The sequence below is a fragment of the Volvox carteri genome (genome assembly GCF_000143455.1).
Source record: "Volvox carteri f. nagariensis unplaced genomic scaffold VOLCAscaffold_41, whole genome shotgun sequence".
NCBI lineage: Eukaryota > Viridiplantae > Chlorophyta > Chlorophyceae > Chlamydomonadales > Volvocaceae > Volvox > Volvox carteri.
Window position 1 is genome coordinate 370,797 of NW_003307584.1, and position 18,332 is coordinate 389,128.

The 18,332-nt window shown below is 57.5% G+C and overlaps 2 protein-coding genes across 2 annotated transcripts; one reads left to right on the forward strand and one right to left on the reverse strand.

Moving 5' to 3' along the window:
* Positions 1-807: 807 nt before the first annotated feature.
* VOLCADRAFT_95024 (uncharacterized protein) lies at positions 808-7,146 on the reverse strand (the record flags this gene model as incomplete). Its single annotated transcript, XM_002954232.1, has 7 exons — positions 808-867; positions 2,311-2,571; positions 2,902-4,623; positions 4,874-5,157; positions 5,338-6,377; positions 6,945-6,997; positions 7,105-7,146. The coding sequence occupies 7 exons, from the start codon at positions 7,144-7,146 to the stop codon at positions 808-810; spliced, it is 3,462 nt and encodes a 1,153-aa protein (XP_002954278.1).
* A 1,057-nt stretch (positions 7,147-8,203) lies between these two features.
* Positions 8,204-18,313, forward strand: dnj2 (molecular chaperone; the record flags this gene model as incomplete). The annotated part of the gene is made up of 12 exons (XM_002954160.1): positions 8,204-8,341; positions 11,243-11,452; positions 11,535-11,613; positions 12,513-12,571; positions 12,776-13,801; positions 14,171-15,248; positions 15,477-15,663; positions 15,987-16,131; positions 16,457-16,552; positions 16,806-16,922; positions 17,273-17,507; positions 17,751-18,313. Coding segments are annotated over 12 exons (3,933 nt in total), but the record flags the coding sequence as incomplete, so codon positions are not given.
* Positions 18,314-18,332: the final 19 nt, after the last annotated feature.

Below are 18,332 nucleotides of genomic sequence, written 5' to 3' on the forward strand. Positions count from 1 at the left end.
GGGAGGGGGGGTGTATGGAGATCGGCATATGTGGAGGGGTGGAGGGACGTATGCAGGGCGGGATGTATGGCACCACTCCCTTCGCACATCACATACAAACTGGAAATCTGTTAGTTAGTTAGGACCCCGCCGTATCATTTTATGGGAGCCATTCGAGTAGTGCCAGTTGCTGGATGCCATGCATGGCGCTATTTAGCAGAGGTGGTAATAGCGGATATATGTGAATTAACTTGTTACAGGGTGGGAGGCTTCTGGGCCATTTGAACACATTGTCATTTCTACGATTTATCATACCATACAGGACCATACACCATTACCACACTGTACTACGCCATACGAACTGGACGCTATTTAGCAGAGGTGGTAACAGCGGACATAAATACATATGAAAGGCAAGTACATCATCCATAGCATGTCACCAGCCGTCCGGGGTGCTTTGCGGGGATTGCGGCGGCACGCGCTGCACTGCGATGACGCACCCAGGTACATCCAACAAATCTATCAATGCACATCGTACTTGCAATTGCTTACCAGTTCTGCAGTACATCCTAGCTAGAGCCGTCGTACATGCATGTACAGCAATACGTACATCTTAGTCATCGTCCCCGTATGTACATCGTCGCCCTTATCACCTCCGAAGATACCAGCCAGCGGTGGCGAGAAGACCCCTGCTTCCATATATATACATACACATGTGTATATGTATTTATCCAGACACACGAAGTACGTGCACAAAAGGTCAGATTTTAGGGGGGCTGGACTTAAAACCCTAAAACCTTAAACCCTAAAACCTTAAAACCGTGTGGTTTAAGAGCCCCATGCCAACATCACTTCCACTGATTCTGGGGACAGTCGGTTGCCACAAGACTGTTGAATGAATGGTGGTTGTGGTTGGGGAGTTGAGGTTGCACCGCATTGCTGCGCCGCCGGCCCCCAGGCCAGTTATAGATTCCAGAACATATGTATACATGACATGCCGTACAACCTGAAGCATAATATCTTGGCAGTGAGCCAAAGCGGAATTTAGTGCCAGACTGTAGCAGTGGCAGTTGCTCGTCCATCCCGTACACGTCACGGTTCAGATAACCGCAGCAGTTACCCTAGCTGCCCCACGATGAGCGCCCGCGCGCGAGAGAGAGAAAGAGAGACAGGACATACATACGTGCGCCGCCATCATCGCCATTTATCCCCCTCTGCCATTTCGCGCGCCCTGCTGAACGGTTGCAAAAGCCATAAAAGTGCCGAGTTAAAGCGAACCAGTGGTTAAAAAAAGCCCGCGAAGTTTGTCATTTGCCGTACGCCGATCGCACTGGGAGGTCAAAAACACTCCTGGGTATCCCTTCCGTACAAAGTATGGCACTTGCCGGAAATCTTCCGAAGCTCGCCTTCCGAAGGACAAAAGCGACCAGCGATGATCATTTGTTTTCCTCATCATCAAATGCTTCTTATTTACAGGTCCGATCCATTTCAACAACGAACTCAACAGAAATTGGTTGGCCTTCCCTTTACGGACAACCTTTGGAGACCTTTTGCTTGTCCCATTTTCTTCAACCCAAAGTTTGATGACAAACCAAACGGAGCCACAAAGGCGACGACACCCCTTGGTTTCACCAAATTCAACTGAATCACGATTGATCAAGCAATCTAAAACATTTTTAGAGACGACACTCCCCAGCTGATTAGCTAGCAGGACATCACAGTCCCTAAACCCCAAATTACGGACGATCGTAACCGTCAAACAACCGAAAAACGTGATTTGTTTTAGTCGGTTAGCAACCGTCAACAGCAACAGACAGAGGATGGCCCGTCAACTGTCATGTCGCCTCTCAATTCATCCATCCATCCAATTTTTACCCATCTTTTCCCCCCCCACATACTAAGCCAACCTAAGCTCTCGAGCCGCCTTCTAGGAGGCCCTTCGCGATGATCATACCGTACAAAATGCCATGCCTTTAAGAAAATAAACGCATCATATCACACGCCTTCTAGGAGGCCCTTCGCGATGATCATACCGTACAAAATGCCATGCCTTTAAGAAAATAAACGCATCATATCACACGCCGTGCCGCCTCCACCTCCAAACTTCGTACCGTACGGCTACTGCGTCTACGTCTTTGCCACTGCCGGACTGCAGGCTGCATCTACGGTGGTGACACCACCGCTGGCGCCTTACGGCGCCGGCGGCGGCTGCGCTTCCGCTTCCGGCGCTGACGGCGAAAGCAGCAGCGCCCTCAGCGGTAGGCTGCTTACGCTCACATTCACGGGGGTGGACGCGAGCGGGTGGTGCTGGTGGGTTGCTGCCCCACGCACCGGCCCATGGGTAAAATGTGCGCCGCCGGTGCCAGGACTGACTTCGGCTCCGAAACCACCGCTGCCGCTGCCGCTGGCGAGTCCGCGCTCCGACGCCTGCATCGCGACCTCCAACACCGCACCAGCGTCGCGTTCATGATGGCGGTGCCGGCGGTTGTCGTTTTGTTCCGAGCTGACGTCGCCATCATTATCATCATTATCATCATCATCATACTGCCTCACGAAGCCTTGCGGCCCCCCGGCTGCAATCTCCGTTGCAGCCTGCGCGCCAAACAAACGAATAAAAAACAAAGGAGTAAACCAATAAACAAAAAAATGAACAAATGAACAAATAAATAAATAAACAAGTAAAAGCGAAACTCAGTAATCGATTACGAAAAGGTTGGCATCAGCGACAGCTTTGAACACAAAAAAGAAAACCAAAAGCAACAACAAAAAGCTGATACATGTTCAGCTGTTGGCAGAATATGTATTTTAACAAACAACGACAGGTATGAACCAACAAAACCAGAGAAAATGGGGCAAGGTCCTTAGCTGCCGTGTCAGTTCGGACTTCGCTCAGCTACGCAGCGACTTTCCCTTCCGACACACCTTGCACGAATGGTCCGAAATTGTACTGTTGTTGGGCTGGAAACCATCCACCAAGCCGCTGCTGTACCGTACATTGTGGTACCGCCCCGCCCGCGCTAGGGACATCATGTCGCCAAGCACCGACAGGCCGCCCTCCAGCGGCAAACCCACGAAGCCGCTGTCCGCCGCAGCGGCGGCGGCGGCGGCGGCGGAAGAAGCGAGGAACGCGCTACAGCCGCTCTCGCTCAGGGAGCGCTGCCGCCGCAGCGGCGGCACCGCTGCGTCGCCGCTGCCGTCAAGCCCCGCCGCCGCCGCCAGCGCCTGAAGGTAGACTGACTGAAGCCCCCCTGGCGCTCGCTGGGAGCTGTGACGCGGCAGCGGCGGCGGCGGCGGCAGCGTCTCACTCGGTGTTTGCTTAGAGGGAGGGCCACCTTCGGCAATCCTGCTACTGCCGCTGCCGCTACTGTTGCTCCGTAGCCGCGACGCTGGAAGATCAAACCCTGGGGTGGCGGGCTGGGGCGTCGCCGCCGTTGATGATGGACTGAAGCACAGGCGGCTGCCGTTGCCGCCGCTGACGGCGCCGCTGCCGCTGACTCGGCTGACCAGATGCGGCAATATATTCTGACTAGGCGCCCATAGCGCATCGCCGCCGCCGCTGGCCGCCGCTGAGCTAAGCGCCCGGCCCGTGCGCAGCGGCGGTCCGACGGAGGCGCCGCCGAGCACCAATCGTGGCGTCGCCTCCAATGGATCCAAGTACGGCGTACTGCCGCCAGAATGGCGACGTACCGCACCAGCAGCAGAAGCCGGTGGATGAAAACGCAGGGGATCCGTCTGTAACCGCTGCCGTACACTGCTCTGTACGGAAAATCCTTCGCCGCCGATGGCGACGGCGCCACTAGCGGCTCCCGTCGACGCCATTTTCATTGCCATGGATCGCACCGTTAGCTCCATAAATCCTGATCCGGATCTGGATCCAGCACCAAATCCGGATCCAGGATTTGGCCCGAACAAGGCAGCTGGATCCAGATCCGGCGTTCTTGGATCCAAGCTGGATTCAGCCACCGGGCCCGGTGCCGTCGTAAGTACCTCTTCAGGAAATGTTAGCGGCGCAAGTGTGCCGGCTCGGCCCAAAGGAATGGCTTTGAGCGGCAGCGGTCCCGCCACCGACCCCGAGGCAGCGGCGACGCTGCCCGTTGCCGCCAGCGACGGCAGCGGCTCTGCCAGCGGCGGCAGAGACTCTGTTCGTGGTTGCAAAGGCTCAGGCAGCGCCGCCGCCGCGACGGCGGCCGCCGCCGCTGCCGCTGTGGGCAGCTGTGCCGGCGGCGGCTCAGGGCGCTGCGGGAGCGGCTCGGGGCGGGGCGCGCGGAGGTTCAGTTGCGGCGGGCTTGAGGGCGAATTCAAAGGCCATGGCGAAGACGCAGGCGGCGTGTTCGCCCGTACGGCCTGCAACGCGGCGCTCGTCAGCGGCGCGAGGCTCTGGCGGCCAGCCAGCGGAGGCTCCGCCGCCGTTGGAAAGCCAAACTCCGCCGCCCCAGACGGCGCCGCCGCCGTTCCCCCCGGCGGCACCGCCGCCGCCGCCGTCACCGTCACCGGGCCACATGTCCCCGGATCGGATGAGCGCGAGTCACGGGGATGTACGACACAAGGCAGGCTGGCGGCACTGCCGCCGACGATGACGACGGCGCCGCCAGGCCCTGCGCCGGACACCCCGCGGGCTGAGCTGACCGACGGCCGTGACGTCACCTGCGGCGGCGGCGGCGGCGGCGGCGGCAATAGCTGCTGTAGCTGCAACTGATGAGCGCTAAGACTCCCTCCGGGGTTACTCATGTTGTTACTGTTGTTGCTGTTATTGCCAAAAGTGCTGTTGTTGCCGTTAGTAGTGCTGTTGAGGTGATGGAGGAGCTGCGCGTGTTGCAGTTCATGGGCTGCCGCGAGGACCAGCTTCTGCGACGGCGCCGCCGTCAACACCGGCGACACCGCCCCCGGCTCGTACGACGTGCCCGTCATGCTTAGCCGCCGACTTGAAAGCGGTACCGTTGAGGCCCTCCGGCACTGCCATAACGAAGGAGCTACCTGCCATGGATCTAGCTGAGGATGGACGGCCGCCGCGCTGCTGCCCAGCCGCCGCCGCTGCCGCCGCCGCCGCCAGCTGGCTCTGGAGCGCGGCTTGCGCCGCGCCTGGTGCCAGCGGCAGCGGCACTGAGGACGATGACGAGCAAGATGCCGTCGGGGCGAGGTCTGCACCGTTCCGGGGTGTTGTGGGGTTCGCGAGGCGGCCTGTGGGCGCGGGGGCAGCCGCGGCTGACGTGGACGGGCTTCCCGGCGGCGGTGGCGCCGCCGCCGCTGCCGCCACCGCAGCCGAAGCCCCGAAGGGGCTGCCGGGAACGGCTGGGGTTCTAAGAGCGCGCCCGCCGCCGCCAGAGGCGCCAGCACCAACGGCGGCGGCGGCGGCGGCACCTGCAGGCGTACTTGAAATCCCGGAGGATAGTGAGCCGCCGGCGGCTGGTTGTGATTTAAGGGGACTGGCGCTGCTACTGCCGCTACCGCTGCCACTGCCGCCAGCAGCGGCGACCAGAAGACCGCCAACGGGGCCATTGCGGCCGCCAACTGATCGGAGGCTGGTAGACGGCAGTAGCAAGGAGGGCATGGGCGCCGACAGGGGCGAGCTACTGCCGCCGCCGACGCCGCTGCCGCCGCTGCTGCTGCCGACAGTGGCAATGGCAGGCAAAGAGGATGACGCCGCCGACGGCGGTGACGGCGGCGCGGCGGAAGTGGAAAGCTGGACAAGTCGAGTGCCGGGACTGCCGGGGCCGCCAGCGACTCCAGGGACGCCCAAAGGGACGCCAACTCCAGAGGCTGCAGGTGCCGCCGCCGCCGCCGCCGCCGCCGACGGCGGCAGGGAGACCGGCGGATCGAACAAGAGCGGTAGCGGACTTCCGTGGCTGTACGGCAACTGTAAGGCGTCGTATGGACTTCCATTGGATGAGTGCGTGTGGAGGGAGCGACGTGTGTGTACGGAATTGAGGTGTGGCGGTCCAAGGCAAGGCGGCGATGGCGGTCCGCCGCTGGATCCTCCCGCCGCCGCCGCCGCCGCTGCGCCGCTGCCGCCCGGGCTGCTGTTAGTGGGGCTTGGGAGCGACGTGAGAGTCGGTGGCGGACGAACTGAGAGGCGAGCGGGCGAGGCAATGGGGGAGGAGGCTGTGGAGGTAATAACGGGCAACGAGCCACCGTTACCGTTATTACCGTTACCGTTACCGTTGGTGGTGGTGGTGTGGACGGGGCTGCTGGCGATGGGGATGAGGATGGAGTTGCCATAATTGAGGTTGAGGAGGGCGCTGCTACTGGAGAGCGTGCTGGCGGCGCCGCCGCCGCCGCCTCCGGGGGCTGTGGGGGATGCTGAGGACAGGTACTTGGCAGCTGGGAGGTTGAAGGAGGGGCTTGCCTGGAGCAGTCCGATGGTGTCGTGGATGCCGTCCATTGTACGACGGGAGTTGCGCCTGGGGGCCCCGATGCAGGAAACAAGTCGAGTCCAGTCGAGATTGGCGAGGAGAAGCGCAAGGGAGGAGCCGAGCGGGGGCAGGGTGCGTGATGTGGTGGGTGTCGGTCGCCGAATATCTGTCGGCGAGAGGAATGCTATGGATAAGATATCGGGTCAGGTCTGTGGATACGTCCAGCTCGAAAAATGGGGATGGGTTAACAATGCAGAGCTGCAGACGGAAGACATTATTAGCAGCTGCTGTTTAGGATTGACCTGCAGGCAAGGGCTTAGCTTCCCAAATGAGGTGCATTGAAAGTTAGCAGCTCGTACATCAATGAAGCGCAGAGTATATTATCATGAACGGAATGAAGTTGGGTGGTTCACAAGGAGGTGGGGAAGGCAGACGGATGGAATGCGCTCGGAAGCCTAAGACAATCACCAGACATTTACAATTGAGAAGTTTCTTTTCTCCATTCTGTAACCATAAAGCTGTTGGAATCCTGGCATGGAATCTACGCCTTGTCTGAAATATGTTTGCACTCTTGCTGGGGATGGAAAGCATGTCCGGTTGTGGCCCTGTCCCCACCTCAAATGAAGCGCGCCTTCCGCCTCCACCGCACCCGTTTTCTCTCCAGCAGCCTGTCAACATGTGCAAGCAATTTTGAACAGTTCGCATATGCCGTGCTTACCGAGATGGTACCTTAAACCACGCACAAAAACTCCGACTTCCGATACAATGGACAAACCTTCAGAGTGCGTAGCAGGGACACTGCGTCGTCTGTCGCCATTTGCAGGTGTCTATTCAAGGACCCCGCGGCTGGCCGTTAAGGTCTTTCCTTCAATTCCTCAGCAACCATCATGAATGTATCAGATTGCATACTTTCTAATCATATTTTGTTTTAAATTTATACGCATGTCCCGTTCTGCCCATAGGTACGTTTGGCCATAACAGTAAGCCCATTAACGACATGCAACGGCTTCAGCGGGGGACATTACAATGTCTAGGATACGTTTATGAGCCATGATGAGCGACCTCTACTGGAGATTCGAAGCGTCTCAACGTCGAATCCAGTGCCAACCGCTTCGCGCCTGCCAGGTGCTTCTTGCTGGTCCATAAATAAGCTTTGGACTACACTTGAACATGTGAACTCAAATGGCAAAATAACCCAAAAAAATTCCTCCTATTGGACCCTTCCTTCCGTGCTCAGCGGCCGGTTTTCTGGACTTGCCAGTTATTGCTTCAGCCCAGATCCGTATACATTTTCTCGATATAAAAAATAGTTGTATTGTTGTACACCTGTAAAAATGAGGACGGTTGCTCCTCGTAGGCATTTGAATGTGCACAGTCATGGACAATGACCCACGGGACTGTTGCTTTGAGCCCAGGAAATCCTTGGCTGAAGGTAGAAGCAAGATGGACTGAATTGTACCAATCTGTCCCCCTCCGTATCGGCGCGCATTTACATGTATGCTTTTGTGTAGAATCCAGCCGTCCCAGCTTTCATGGTCCTAGGAGTTCTTTAACTTCGATTGCGATTGTTACAGCGGATCCCGGTCAGGGTACCCCCGAAATTGCACGGTGGTTATAGAAAAGTCACCAGGTGGTATTATACGCGCCGACTTCCCTTATCTACATTGTTCTATCGACTGTCCTTGCGACGTACGATAGGGGGTTAAACTCCCTAAGGGTTAACGCTGGTCCAAGGTCGCTTCTTGATCCCTACAGTGGAGCTCCTAGAGTCTACATGCGCAAAGGCATTTCGGTGGGATTTTCGAATCTTACTAAATCAACGCCATAGTAAGGGTTGTAAGCTAACCTTGTTGCTATTAGTAGAATACATAACCATGAACGACAATTTAACTGTTGGCTGGGAAGCGCCTAAGGCTGGATACAGCGATCTGCGGAATGCAGAGCGCAACACTGTAGCCCAGGAGCTCTTTGGCAAGAGCTTTGAAGACTGTGACGTCGAACAGCGGCTTCAGGTGCGGAATGATGTCGCCCTTAACATGATATCGCCCTGGACGTATCCTCAGTGGCCAATTTCAGTACCTTCTGGGGTACCAAAAGAATGTCGCGCGCATCGTTAAGCCCGACTTGCACAGCACATGCGAACAGAAGGCAAGGTGTTTGCTCAATAGTTCCGCCGTCACGATACTCGAATTAGCCAGCGCCCGAAGTAGACGATGACTAGCTGCAAATACGTGAGAGGAAGGGTGGAGGGCTGGCAACGGAGGAAATTCTCTACCCAGATCTTCGTTGAACTATCGGACAGTTGGCCGGATTGGAATGCCCAAATTCTCTGCGACAAACCAGCTCCCTGAGCACCGCAGTCACGCTGCTGACCCTGCGCTTTGAACTCCCTTGACTATAACTATCTTGAAAGACTTCCGCGCGACTGTTGCAGGTTGGCTATCATGTGGGCGGTCTGAACAAGGATTTCCGCACCGCGGTCAGCCGCAAGACGCGACGGAACAAGGCATGACGGCATCCACGGCGCCCCGAAATTCACCTGCAAGAGCTGTGCGGCGAGGAATAACAACACATGCAGCTGATGATATTCATCCATGCAGCAACAGGGATTCCAAAAAAAAGAGTCTTCCTGTCTGGCGCAGGAAACAATCCGCGGCTTGGCGTGGCGTGGCGCGGCGCACCGACCTATCGAAAGTGCGTCACACATAACTCCTTAGTAAGCGCCATCTGAACGCACGGAAACAACAAAACCTATCGCGTTTCGCTGCTTGTTCTCTTCTGGAGCTGCTTCATTCATTCATTCATGCTCCAACTGATACAGACGTGGCGCTGTTGGAGTTATGTGTGACGCACTTTCGATAGGTCGGTGCGCCGCGCCACGCCACGCCAAGCCGCGGATTGTTTCCTGCGCCAGACAGGAAGACTCTTTTTTTTGGAATCCCTGTTGCTGCATGGATGAATATCATCAGCTGCATGTGTTGTTATTCCTCGCCGCACAGTATGAAGTGGGATGCTGAACTTGATTCCGTCGGACTTCGGATGGCAGCAGATTACGCCAAATGAATGAGACCCAGATGAGATGAAGATGAGATGAACCCGCGTCACATATGCACGGCATTCGACACATTACACCTTTACCGGAATTGTGCAGGAACAGGATTGTGTGTGACCGACTAAGATGGCTAGCAGTCAGACCTTACGTGGGAAATACACAGCTGGCCCTGCAACTGTGCCGTTAGCAAAACACGCATTCTGGTTGTTCGACCCCAGATGGTTCGTTTCGTTCGTAGTTCGCCAGTTGGATAACCTGTCAGCCAGCCAGCCAACCGACCTGCATGTTGTGATGATGGCGGAGCAGGACAGCCCTGTACTAACGGTTGTATTGATGTGCGGCATGTACGGCATAACGGTACTACCGATATACGGCAGGTCCTTATGGTTTGCAATTACTTCATGTTCGACGGTGTTGTCAGCAAGGCGCTTAGTGGGGTGTTGTGCGTGGTGTTGTGTTGTTTGTTGATGGGGTGTTACAGGGTGGTTAAGCTTCACCAGTGGCCTCCTTCCCGAGGCAGTTCCCTGCTCTCCCCTGCTAGAGGGGCACCCTAAGCCATTCACCCCATCCGACTTCAGAGTGTACTCTTTGAGTTGTTGTCATGTTGTTGTCATCGCTCCTTGCATTACGCGTGCACTGTAGCGTGTCTCCACGAGGCCAAAGCTGATGGGGAGGTGCGTTGCTGGATGAGTTCAGAAATAAACACTAAGTTGTGGGGTAAAGTGTTAAGAGCTGGGGCGGGTAGCTGGGGATGTTGGCTAACGGTAAAAACGGTGCTGCTGCTGAAAAGGTGCTGTGCAACGCGTAATGTGCTGTGTAAAAGTACTTCTGTAACTGGCTGGATAAGGGGGTAACGAGTACTTCGAAGGCTTCACAGGGAATGCATGGCAGCATGTTACGTTGTCCGATGCGCCCTTGGCCCATACCTTCATTGTTTCATGCCTTCGATGCTTGTCACAGAACAGGACCCAATTTGACATAAGCGTCCTATATTACTTGTCAGGGCAAAACTCCGTGCATTTTGCTTGGGGTATTGAACTGAACGCATAATCCGTGGTTGTTAGGTCGGGATTTTGCGCGTTGGCCGAGGTGTCCTGCGACAAAGAACAAATGCGGCACGGCCACGCCTCCCAGACACGCAAATCACGCCTTTAATATCCTTATTTATGTGGTCCATGCTTAACGTTCTTAACCAGAGTTCGTTTGCTTTAAGAGGACAGCAATGATGCGTGGGACAGCTAGGTGGTGTGCAGAGCTGTGGAGTACGGTATGAGGTCTAACCGAAATGGGTATGAACCGATCATTATGCATGGTAACGAATGGAGACAATGATTCCGGAAGTAGTACTGGCAAAAGAGCGGAGCGCCTCCTAACGCCCTTCGGACAGGAAGTACGACGTCGTAAGACGAATTGTCAATCGGGGCATTCGGAGTCACGGCATGGTAAGAGGCAGTTAACAAGTTGTGAAGAACTGGATAGGCGCGTTTCAGTCCGGTACTTAACTGTTCGAAACCTTGGCAATAAAATAAGTTATTGGTAGGTCTGCCTGTTTGAACTTTCATGGGCTAGGCTGGCATCTAGCCGTTCAGCATGCACTCTTGCCTTTCTGGACTTTAAATTTATTGGAAATGATAACGTACGAGAAGAAGGAAGACTCTTGTATGCCTTGAATGTCGTTCGGCGAATGCTATTCGCTACCTCGGATTCGAGGCCTTGATTAAGGAACATGGCGCCAAGGAAGCAGCAGAAAAGGCTGGCACCGTCAGCGGCTGCCATTCCCGACCTGTACGCGGAACTTGGTTTGGCGCGCGATGCAAGCATCGACGACGTTAAGAGGGCCTACAGGCGCCTCGCGCTGCAGTGCCATCCAGATAAGTGCCCAGGAGATGAAGCAGCAAATGAGAGGTTCCAGCGTATCAGCATGGCCTACAGCGTCCTCTCCGATGAGCAGAAGCGGCGGTATTATGACCAGACCGGCACGACTGAAGGTCTTGACATCAGCCCCGACGAGTTTCTGGACATGTTCCAGTCCTTGCTGCTGGAGATTATCGGCGGAGCTGACATGATCAAGGTATGGCCACCGGCCCACCTCACCGAACGGGCTACGTGATTTCCATTACTGCGCCATATCCCTGCCCCTTGACAACTTGTAGGCGATGCTATCATGCTTCACACCCCGTGAACTGGCACGGCTTCCACCGTTTCCCTTTCCCAAGGAGCTTTTCCCGCCAGGTACGTCCACGACGAGGAAAACCCTTTGCAGCAAAAACTCCACTTGACATCTCTGCGACAGTGCCACGACAACAGACCAACGAAGAGTTATGTTATGGAAATAACCGGAGCAGAGGATAATATATCCCAGGAGGACAGGTCCTCTTGCATAACGCAACACCTCGAGGAGGCCTGTCAAGCTGTTTCCCATTTTCGGGGATCGTAACATGCGGGGAGAGAGAGGGCAGCACCACGAGGGTATTCTCTCGTTTCGGGCGTTTTGAGTGCGACCCAAATGGAATCTCAGCTTAGGATAGCTTACCCGACACGACGCGGTCCAGATTATACATGCATGTCAGGTGGCGATGTATGATGTGTGGGACAGGGGGGTCATATCTTCACCCTGCGGCCGCTACCCGGCAGACCCTGCCTTCCCCGGTATTTCGGGGCACCCTCATCTAGTCACCCTAGTCAACTTTTCAGTGGATCGCTCAGGTTCCGCATACACTAATGGCACCCAATGGAATCTGCTGGATCAACAACGGCTCAACTACACTCTGGTCAACTCGCAAGTTAGCTTTATCCCAAGTCACCACCGTCCATCGACTAGAGGGCACTTTATACCGTCCACCATCAGAAGGATTTTTGACCCTGACAGGTCTCGATCCCGGAACCTCCGGGGGCATCGGTGTGTGCCTTACCAGTAGTGCCTGACCTTGTATGTTTGTTGGCCTACGGCTCCCCCCCTGACCCCGCGAGAGAAGACGGACAAATGCGCAATTCTAAATTATCGCCCCTCATTTTCTCAGGGCTAAAGTTCCGACGTGCGATAGATAGTGGCGGGATGTGACCTTGTCTTGACTTCGTTTTGTGTTGCTGCTGCAACAAAAACTCTCTTCAACTGCCCTGGTCTCGTGCAGGCACCTTCCCGCCTGGGCTGCGTTTTAGCAGCAAAGGCCTGAAAGGTCTACCACCGCAGGTATGAGAGAGTACTATGGTCATGGATTTATGGAATTCGTGAGCAATAGCTATCATCATTATTGTTGTTGGTAACCGAGGCTTCACGAACCATGGAGTGCGCTTAGACCCAGATGGGATGCTGCATATACCTTGCACGTGCATGCATGCATGCATCTCCTTTATAGCGGCACTCTGAAACTTGACAGTGTTTGTCCGTTTACAGATTGATGAACTTATTCAAAATGGAGATCTGCATGCCATGTTCGCGGCCATGTCCGGGGTATCCCCCACTGGTTCGAGCGGCGGCTTCCGATCTGACGGCGCTAGCAGCCGCCGCGGTGGCGGCGCGAGCAGCAGCAGAGGGCGGGGCGGGGGCGGCGGCAACACGACGCCGCTGCGCGATCCCTTTGGCTACAGTTCCTATGGCCTTTCGCATGCGGCAACTACATCACTGTACGGCAATGCATACGTTGATTTCGGGCTGGCCGGTGGCGAGAACGACGAATTTGGGGACAGTGAAAACAGCACGGGTACAGGGAGCAGTGAAAGTGAGTGGACGGACGTTTCGGAGAGCGAGCTGGAGGCGGTCTGGGCTCAGCAGCAACAGGAGTCGCCGACGGCAGCACCGTCTGTATCACCAGGGCAGGCCCCGGAGGATGCTGCTTCGACCGCGACGAACCCCACACTCGCGCCGCCACCGCAGGAACTCCCTCCAGAAGCTGCGAGGGCTGCAACACAACGCTGTCAACAGCCAGCAAAATCGCCACCGTCGACAGCGGGAGCAGCGGCGACGACGACGGCAACAGCAGCATCCCTTAACGGCCCTGCTTGCAGCACCGGGTCGTCCTTGAAACGACAAACACCCGGTTCTACGACACCCTCACCTCCACCACCACCACCATCACAACAACAACAGCAGGCCGAGCCGCGGCAGCCGCCGCAAGAACAACAACAACAAGAACAACCGCAACAGCGATCCCAGTCACCGCCGCATGCGTCGCTGGTTCGTGACTGGATGATGGCAGCCCGGGGCTGCGATCTAGGTGCCCTGACGCGGCTCTTGCAGCAGGAGCCCGGGCTGTTGGGCTGCCGTGGTACCGGCATGGGCCACACGGCGCTCCATTGGTGCGCTGCCAAGGGCAGCGTGGAGGGGGTGGGATGGTTGCTGCGACAGGGCATGGACATCAACGTGCGCAATGACGACGGGGCAACGCCTCTGCACGCGGCGGCGCGAAATGGTCGGCTGGAGGTAAGAGTAAGAGCAGAGGGCAGGTCTAGGGTAGAGGGGCATGGAAGTATGAGAGAGGAGGGAGAGGAGTGTGCAAGGATGCGAATATCAGTTTGCCGGTGCCTAACGTAAGCAGTCACTTCGGTGCATAGTGTAAGCAGCCACAGTTGTCTCAATTGATGCACGCCGGAAACCCCTCTTGAGTTCTTTGGTGGCTGGGATAGTTAGTAAGCTGGGTGCGTGAAGTGGGTGAAGCGGGAGAGGTAGGGGGAAGTGAGTTTAGTGGAGGTGGGAGAAATAGGCGTTCCTATGGCTTTTCGTTTTATGGCTTTCTCGCATTCACAGCAGGACTCTGATACATTTCTTTTCCATGACCTCCCTCATTGACAGGCGATCGAGGCGCTGCTGTCTTGGAGGGGGCTTTCCCCAGCACGCTTTGGAACCCCTGCCGCTGGCCCAACCGCCATGGCGGCTCTGGCGGTCCATTCCCTCTCCCCTTCCGATGGCACTTCCACTTGCGCACCCAGCAACAGCAGCAACGCCGCCGCCACCGCTATCTGCGACCTCGCGGCCGTTGACGGCGAAGGCCGTACGGCGCTGCAGCTAGCGCTGCAGTTTCGGCACATGGAGGTTGCGGCGCTCCTATTGCGGACGGCAGCGGAATGGAAGCTGCCCCAAGATGGCCGTGACGGGCCCTCGACAGCAGCTGCTGCTGCGGCCGCAGTCCGTTTTGGAGTCCAAGAAGCTTTAGCGCCACTGCCCACGTGCAGTGAGGCGAGCCGGCCTTGCTCCGCCGCCGCTGCCGAGCCCGCGGCGGCGCCGCCGCCAGCGCTCGACGAAGCGCCTCCGCAAACTGCCGCCAGTGAGCGTCTAACCACTGCGGAACTGGCTGTTGCAAAGGACGCGGGCAAGGGGAGGGGAGGTGCAGCAGTAGCAGAGTCAGACGCGACGGCGTCCTCCGCATCGGAGGCGATGCCAATGTTGCGGGTTGACGACGGGGATGCGACCTGCGGGTCTTCCTTGCCGCCGGCGTGGCTTTTGGAACCGGCGGCGGCGGCGGCGGCAACGACAGGTTGCGACGGCCACGGAAGTCACGGCGCCACGGACTCTCATGCGGGACAGCAACGTCCCAGCGTCGCCACGATCAGGTCGTTGCCGGAAGACTGCCGCGCTGATGGCCACGGCTACGGCAGCAGCAATAACAGCAATGAACTAAACGGCCCCAGCAGTCGCAGTATGAATGGTTCCTCGACGGATAGCGGTAGCGGCGATAGCGATCATTGCAACACCAGTGGTGGAGATTTGTCGCGAGTGCCCGATGTTTGCGCTACCCACGGCGGCGGCGGCGGCAACGACAGAACTGAGACCGTTCTGACCGGGCCGCCGCCGCCGCCGCAGCCGCCGCCGCCAACACAGACATCGCCGCCTGTGCATAAATGTGCTGCAGCCGGGGATTACCACGATTCCGGTGAGGGGCAACGGTATGAGGGCCACTGGCTGCCTGCTGCTACTGCCGCAGCTACTGCTACTGACGATGCAGCAGCAGCTGTGGCTGCATCGTCATCACCATCATTATCAGGATCAGCCGACGCTGCTGCTGCTTCGGCAGCACCTTCCGCTGTTACACCACCACTACCACCATCACCACCATTATCACCATTATCACCATCATTTGTTGGTGCTGATTCTGTCACAGTGGATGATGTTGTGAAAGGAAAGGCGGATGCTTGTGGCCGTGGCGGTGGCGGCGACGGTACGCCGTCGCCGCAGCCGCCGCAGCGGCGGTCCGGCCTGACATTGGAGGAGAAGATGGCGCGGCGGGCCGCGCTGCTGGCAGCGGACGCGGCGGCGGAGCGGGAGGAGGCGCGCAGGGAGGCGGAGAAGTGAGTGGGAGATACGGATCACAGTGCAGCCGGGGGGATAGGGCGCAGGCTCCTGTATAAGCCAAATCCACTCTCTTTCCGCTCGGTCAGGTGGCCATGTGCCAAATCCCTTTCCCGCCGCCATTAGTTTCTATTCTGTACTTTGTAGTACCTAGTTCTATTGGCCCGCCAGCCCGCCGTGTGTGTGTGTGTGTGGAATTGCTCGCGTGTGCCACGTGCTCTTCCTTCCCAAACACCTACGCGCTTCCCCCTGTCAAAAATCGGGGTTTCCCCCGAAACCTCCCCTTCCTCTTTGTTAACCCCTCACCCCTCATCCCGTTCAGGGCAGCGCAGGCCGAGGCGGCCGCCGCTGCAGCAGGCCTTCGCAGCCGCGAGGAGGGCAGGGCTTGGTTGGAGGCAGCTAGGCGGGGCGATCTGCCCACCCTGGAGCGAATGTTGGCGGAGAACCCCAGACTGCTCAGCTACCAGGTAGAGGGCAGTGGCGTTGCTAATGGAAAGGCGTCTCGCCTCCTTAAAGAATCTCATACCGCTGTCTATTTTATGCCATGGTCAAAACTGCATGGCTGGCTGTTAGGTTTTCCACAAGTAATACCACTCCATCTACCATGGACCAAATCCGCTGGACTTCACCCTTCAGCACTTTTTGTTGTGAGGTATGCGCGTCCGTCATTATGCAGATGATATCCTTGTCCCCCCCCGCCCCGTCTGGTACACTCTTGCCCTGGCAGCAGCTTCACTCGTTTGTGGTTCGTCTTTCCCCCCTGCCCCCGCCCCGACGCCTGGTTTTCCTCAGGGTCAGGGCACCAGCTTCGCCTTCACTCTCCACACCGCGTTGCACTGGGCAGCAGCCCGGGGCCACACGGCGGTGGCCAGGTGGCTGCTGCAACAGGTAAAAGCAAGGGGGAAAACGGACGACTTTCCTTGCGGAGTGTATTATTGGGGCCGCTGGGGGAGGTACATGGGTACATGGGAGTGAATGAATTTGGGGTATTGGTCAGGGCGATGAGCAGACAGGGAACGGCTAACCAGTCGAGATAGGGTGAGAGCAGTAGGGCAGTAGGGGATAAGCCGAAGGGCTTTCGAAGGTGTTATCTTTCATTTCTGTCCTCGGTATATTCAGCCCTCTGCCTTCTGCTGCGCAGGGCGCCGACCCCGACCTGCCCAACGCCGCAGGCGCCACGCCGCTTCATGCTGCCGCTAGCCAGCGAGCTGACGACTGTGCTCGGTTGCTGGTGCTGGAGGCGGGCGCCAAGATGGATGTGAGTGGACGCAACCCCCTTGTGTGTGACAGGGAGGGGGGCGACCTGCGGGTCGAGCCCACCAGCCACCTCTTCCCTGGATGTTGGTATCATCATGAGGCCATGAGGACGCGTCTACTGCGCGATAGAACAGCTCCCGTTGCGTGCGCTGCCGCCCGGGTTTTACTCTCCTTCCCAGATCAATAATCAGCCTTTTTGCTTGCTTCCCTTCTCACAGGCACCACTTTCTTGCTTTCTTTCTTTTCTCTAAAGCCGTGACCTTTGTGCCATGTAAAAGAGCGTACTGTCACGCTCTTGTCCAAGTTCAGCGACGCAGCCCCACCGCACACGCGTTTCCCACTCCTCTACAGGTTTTGGACTCGTTAGGCGATACCGTGCGGGACATCCTGTTGCGCGGGGATGCGGCTACCAACTGCAGCAGAAGCAACAACAGCAAGGGTGCTGGCGGCAGCAAGGGCACCGGAGAAGGGGCTCTGCTGGTTTCGGAGCTGGAGCTGTTGGCCCGAGTGGCGGCGCTCCGGGATGCACCTGGAGGGTGTGCGGAGTGGGCACCTCGGGCGATGCGAGGGCTGCTGGCTTCGGCAGGTGGGTGCAACTGCACATGAAGTTCTACCAAATCAAAAAGCTGAATAAGTTCATGGTGCTGTTCTGTGTTTCTTTCCTTCCCTAATGTTAAAAATATTCATCAGTTGTTTTTTTCCCTGGCATCCTTGAGCCCCGTCAAGTCTACAGCGTCTGGGTTGCTGCTCGTACGAGCTGGTTGTACCTCTGTAGAGAGCCTGCAGCTGGAGGGGTGGCACATTAGCGGACATGCTACTGCTGCTGCAGGTGTCAACCCCGCTGGCCTGCTAGAGCGGCGTGAGCTGGTCGACGCATGTCAGCAGCTCATTGCTCGCTACCCGTCACGCATCATCGTGGCACCGTCCGCTGCCATCCATACCGCCGGTGCTAGCGGTGACGCTGCTACCGCTGTAAATGCGGGGGTCCATGAGACGCACTGCAGAACGGCCGCCGCTGCTGCTTGCAGCCCCCTGTTGATGAAGCAGCAACCCGTGACGGGAGCAGGGCGGCCGGAGCAGCTGACTGAGGGAGGCTGCGACGCCTCCGCGGCTGGCGAGGGTGAGGGGGCCGACGGCACCGCCGCCGCCGCCACCGCCGCTTCGGATGCCGCCAAGCAGCGCGGTAACGAGGCATTCTCCCGGGGCGACTTTTCCAAGGCCGTGTCGCATTACACCATGGCCATGCGGCTCAATACGGAGCCGAGCGCCGTACTGTACAGCAATCGTGCGGCGGCGTATTGCGGTATGCTATATTTTGGCAAGGCGCAGGCGGATGCAGAAGCAGCGATTCTCCTCGATCCGCAGCAGCCAAAGTACCACTGTCGTCTTGGGGTGAGTCAGATAGCGCAGA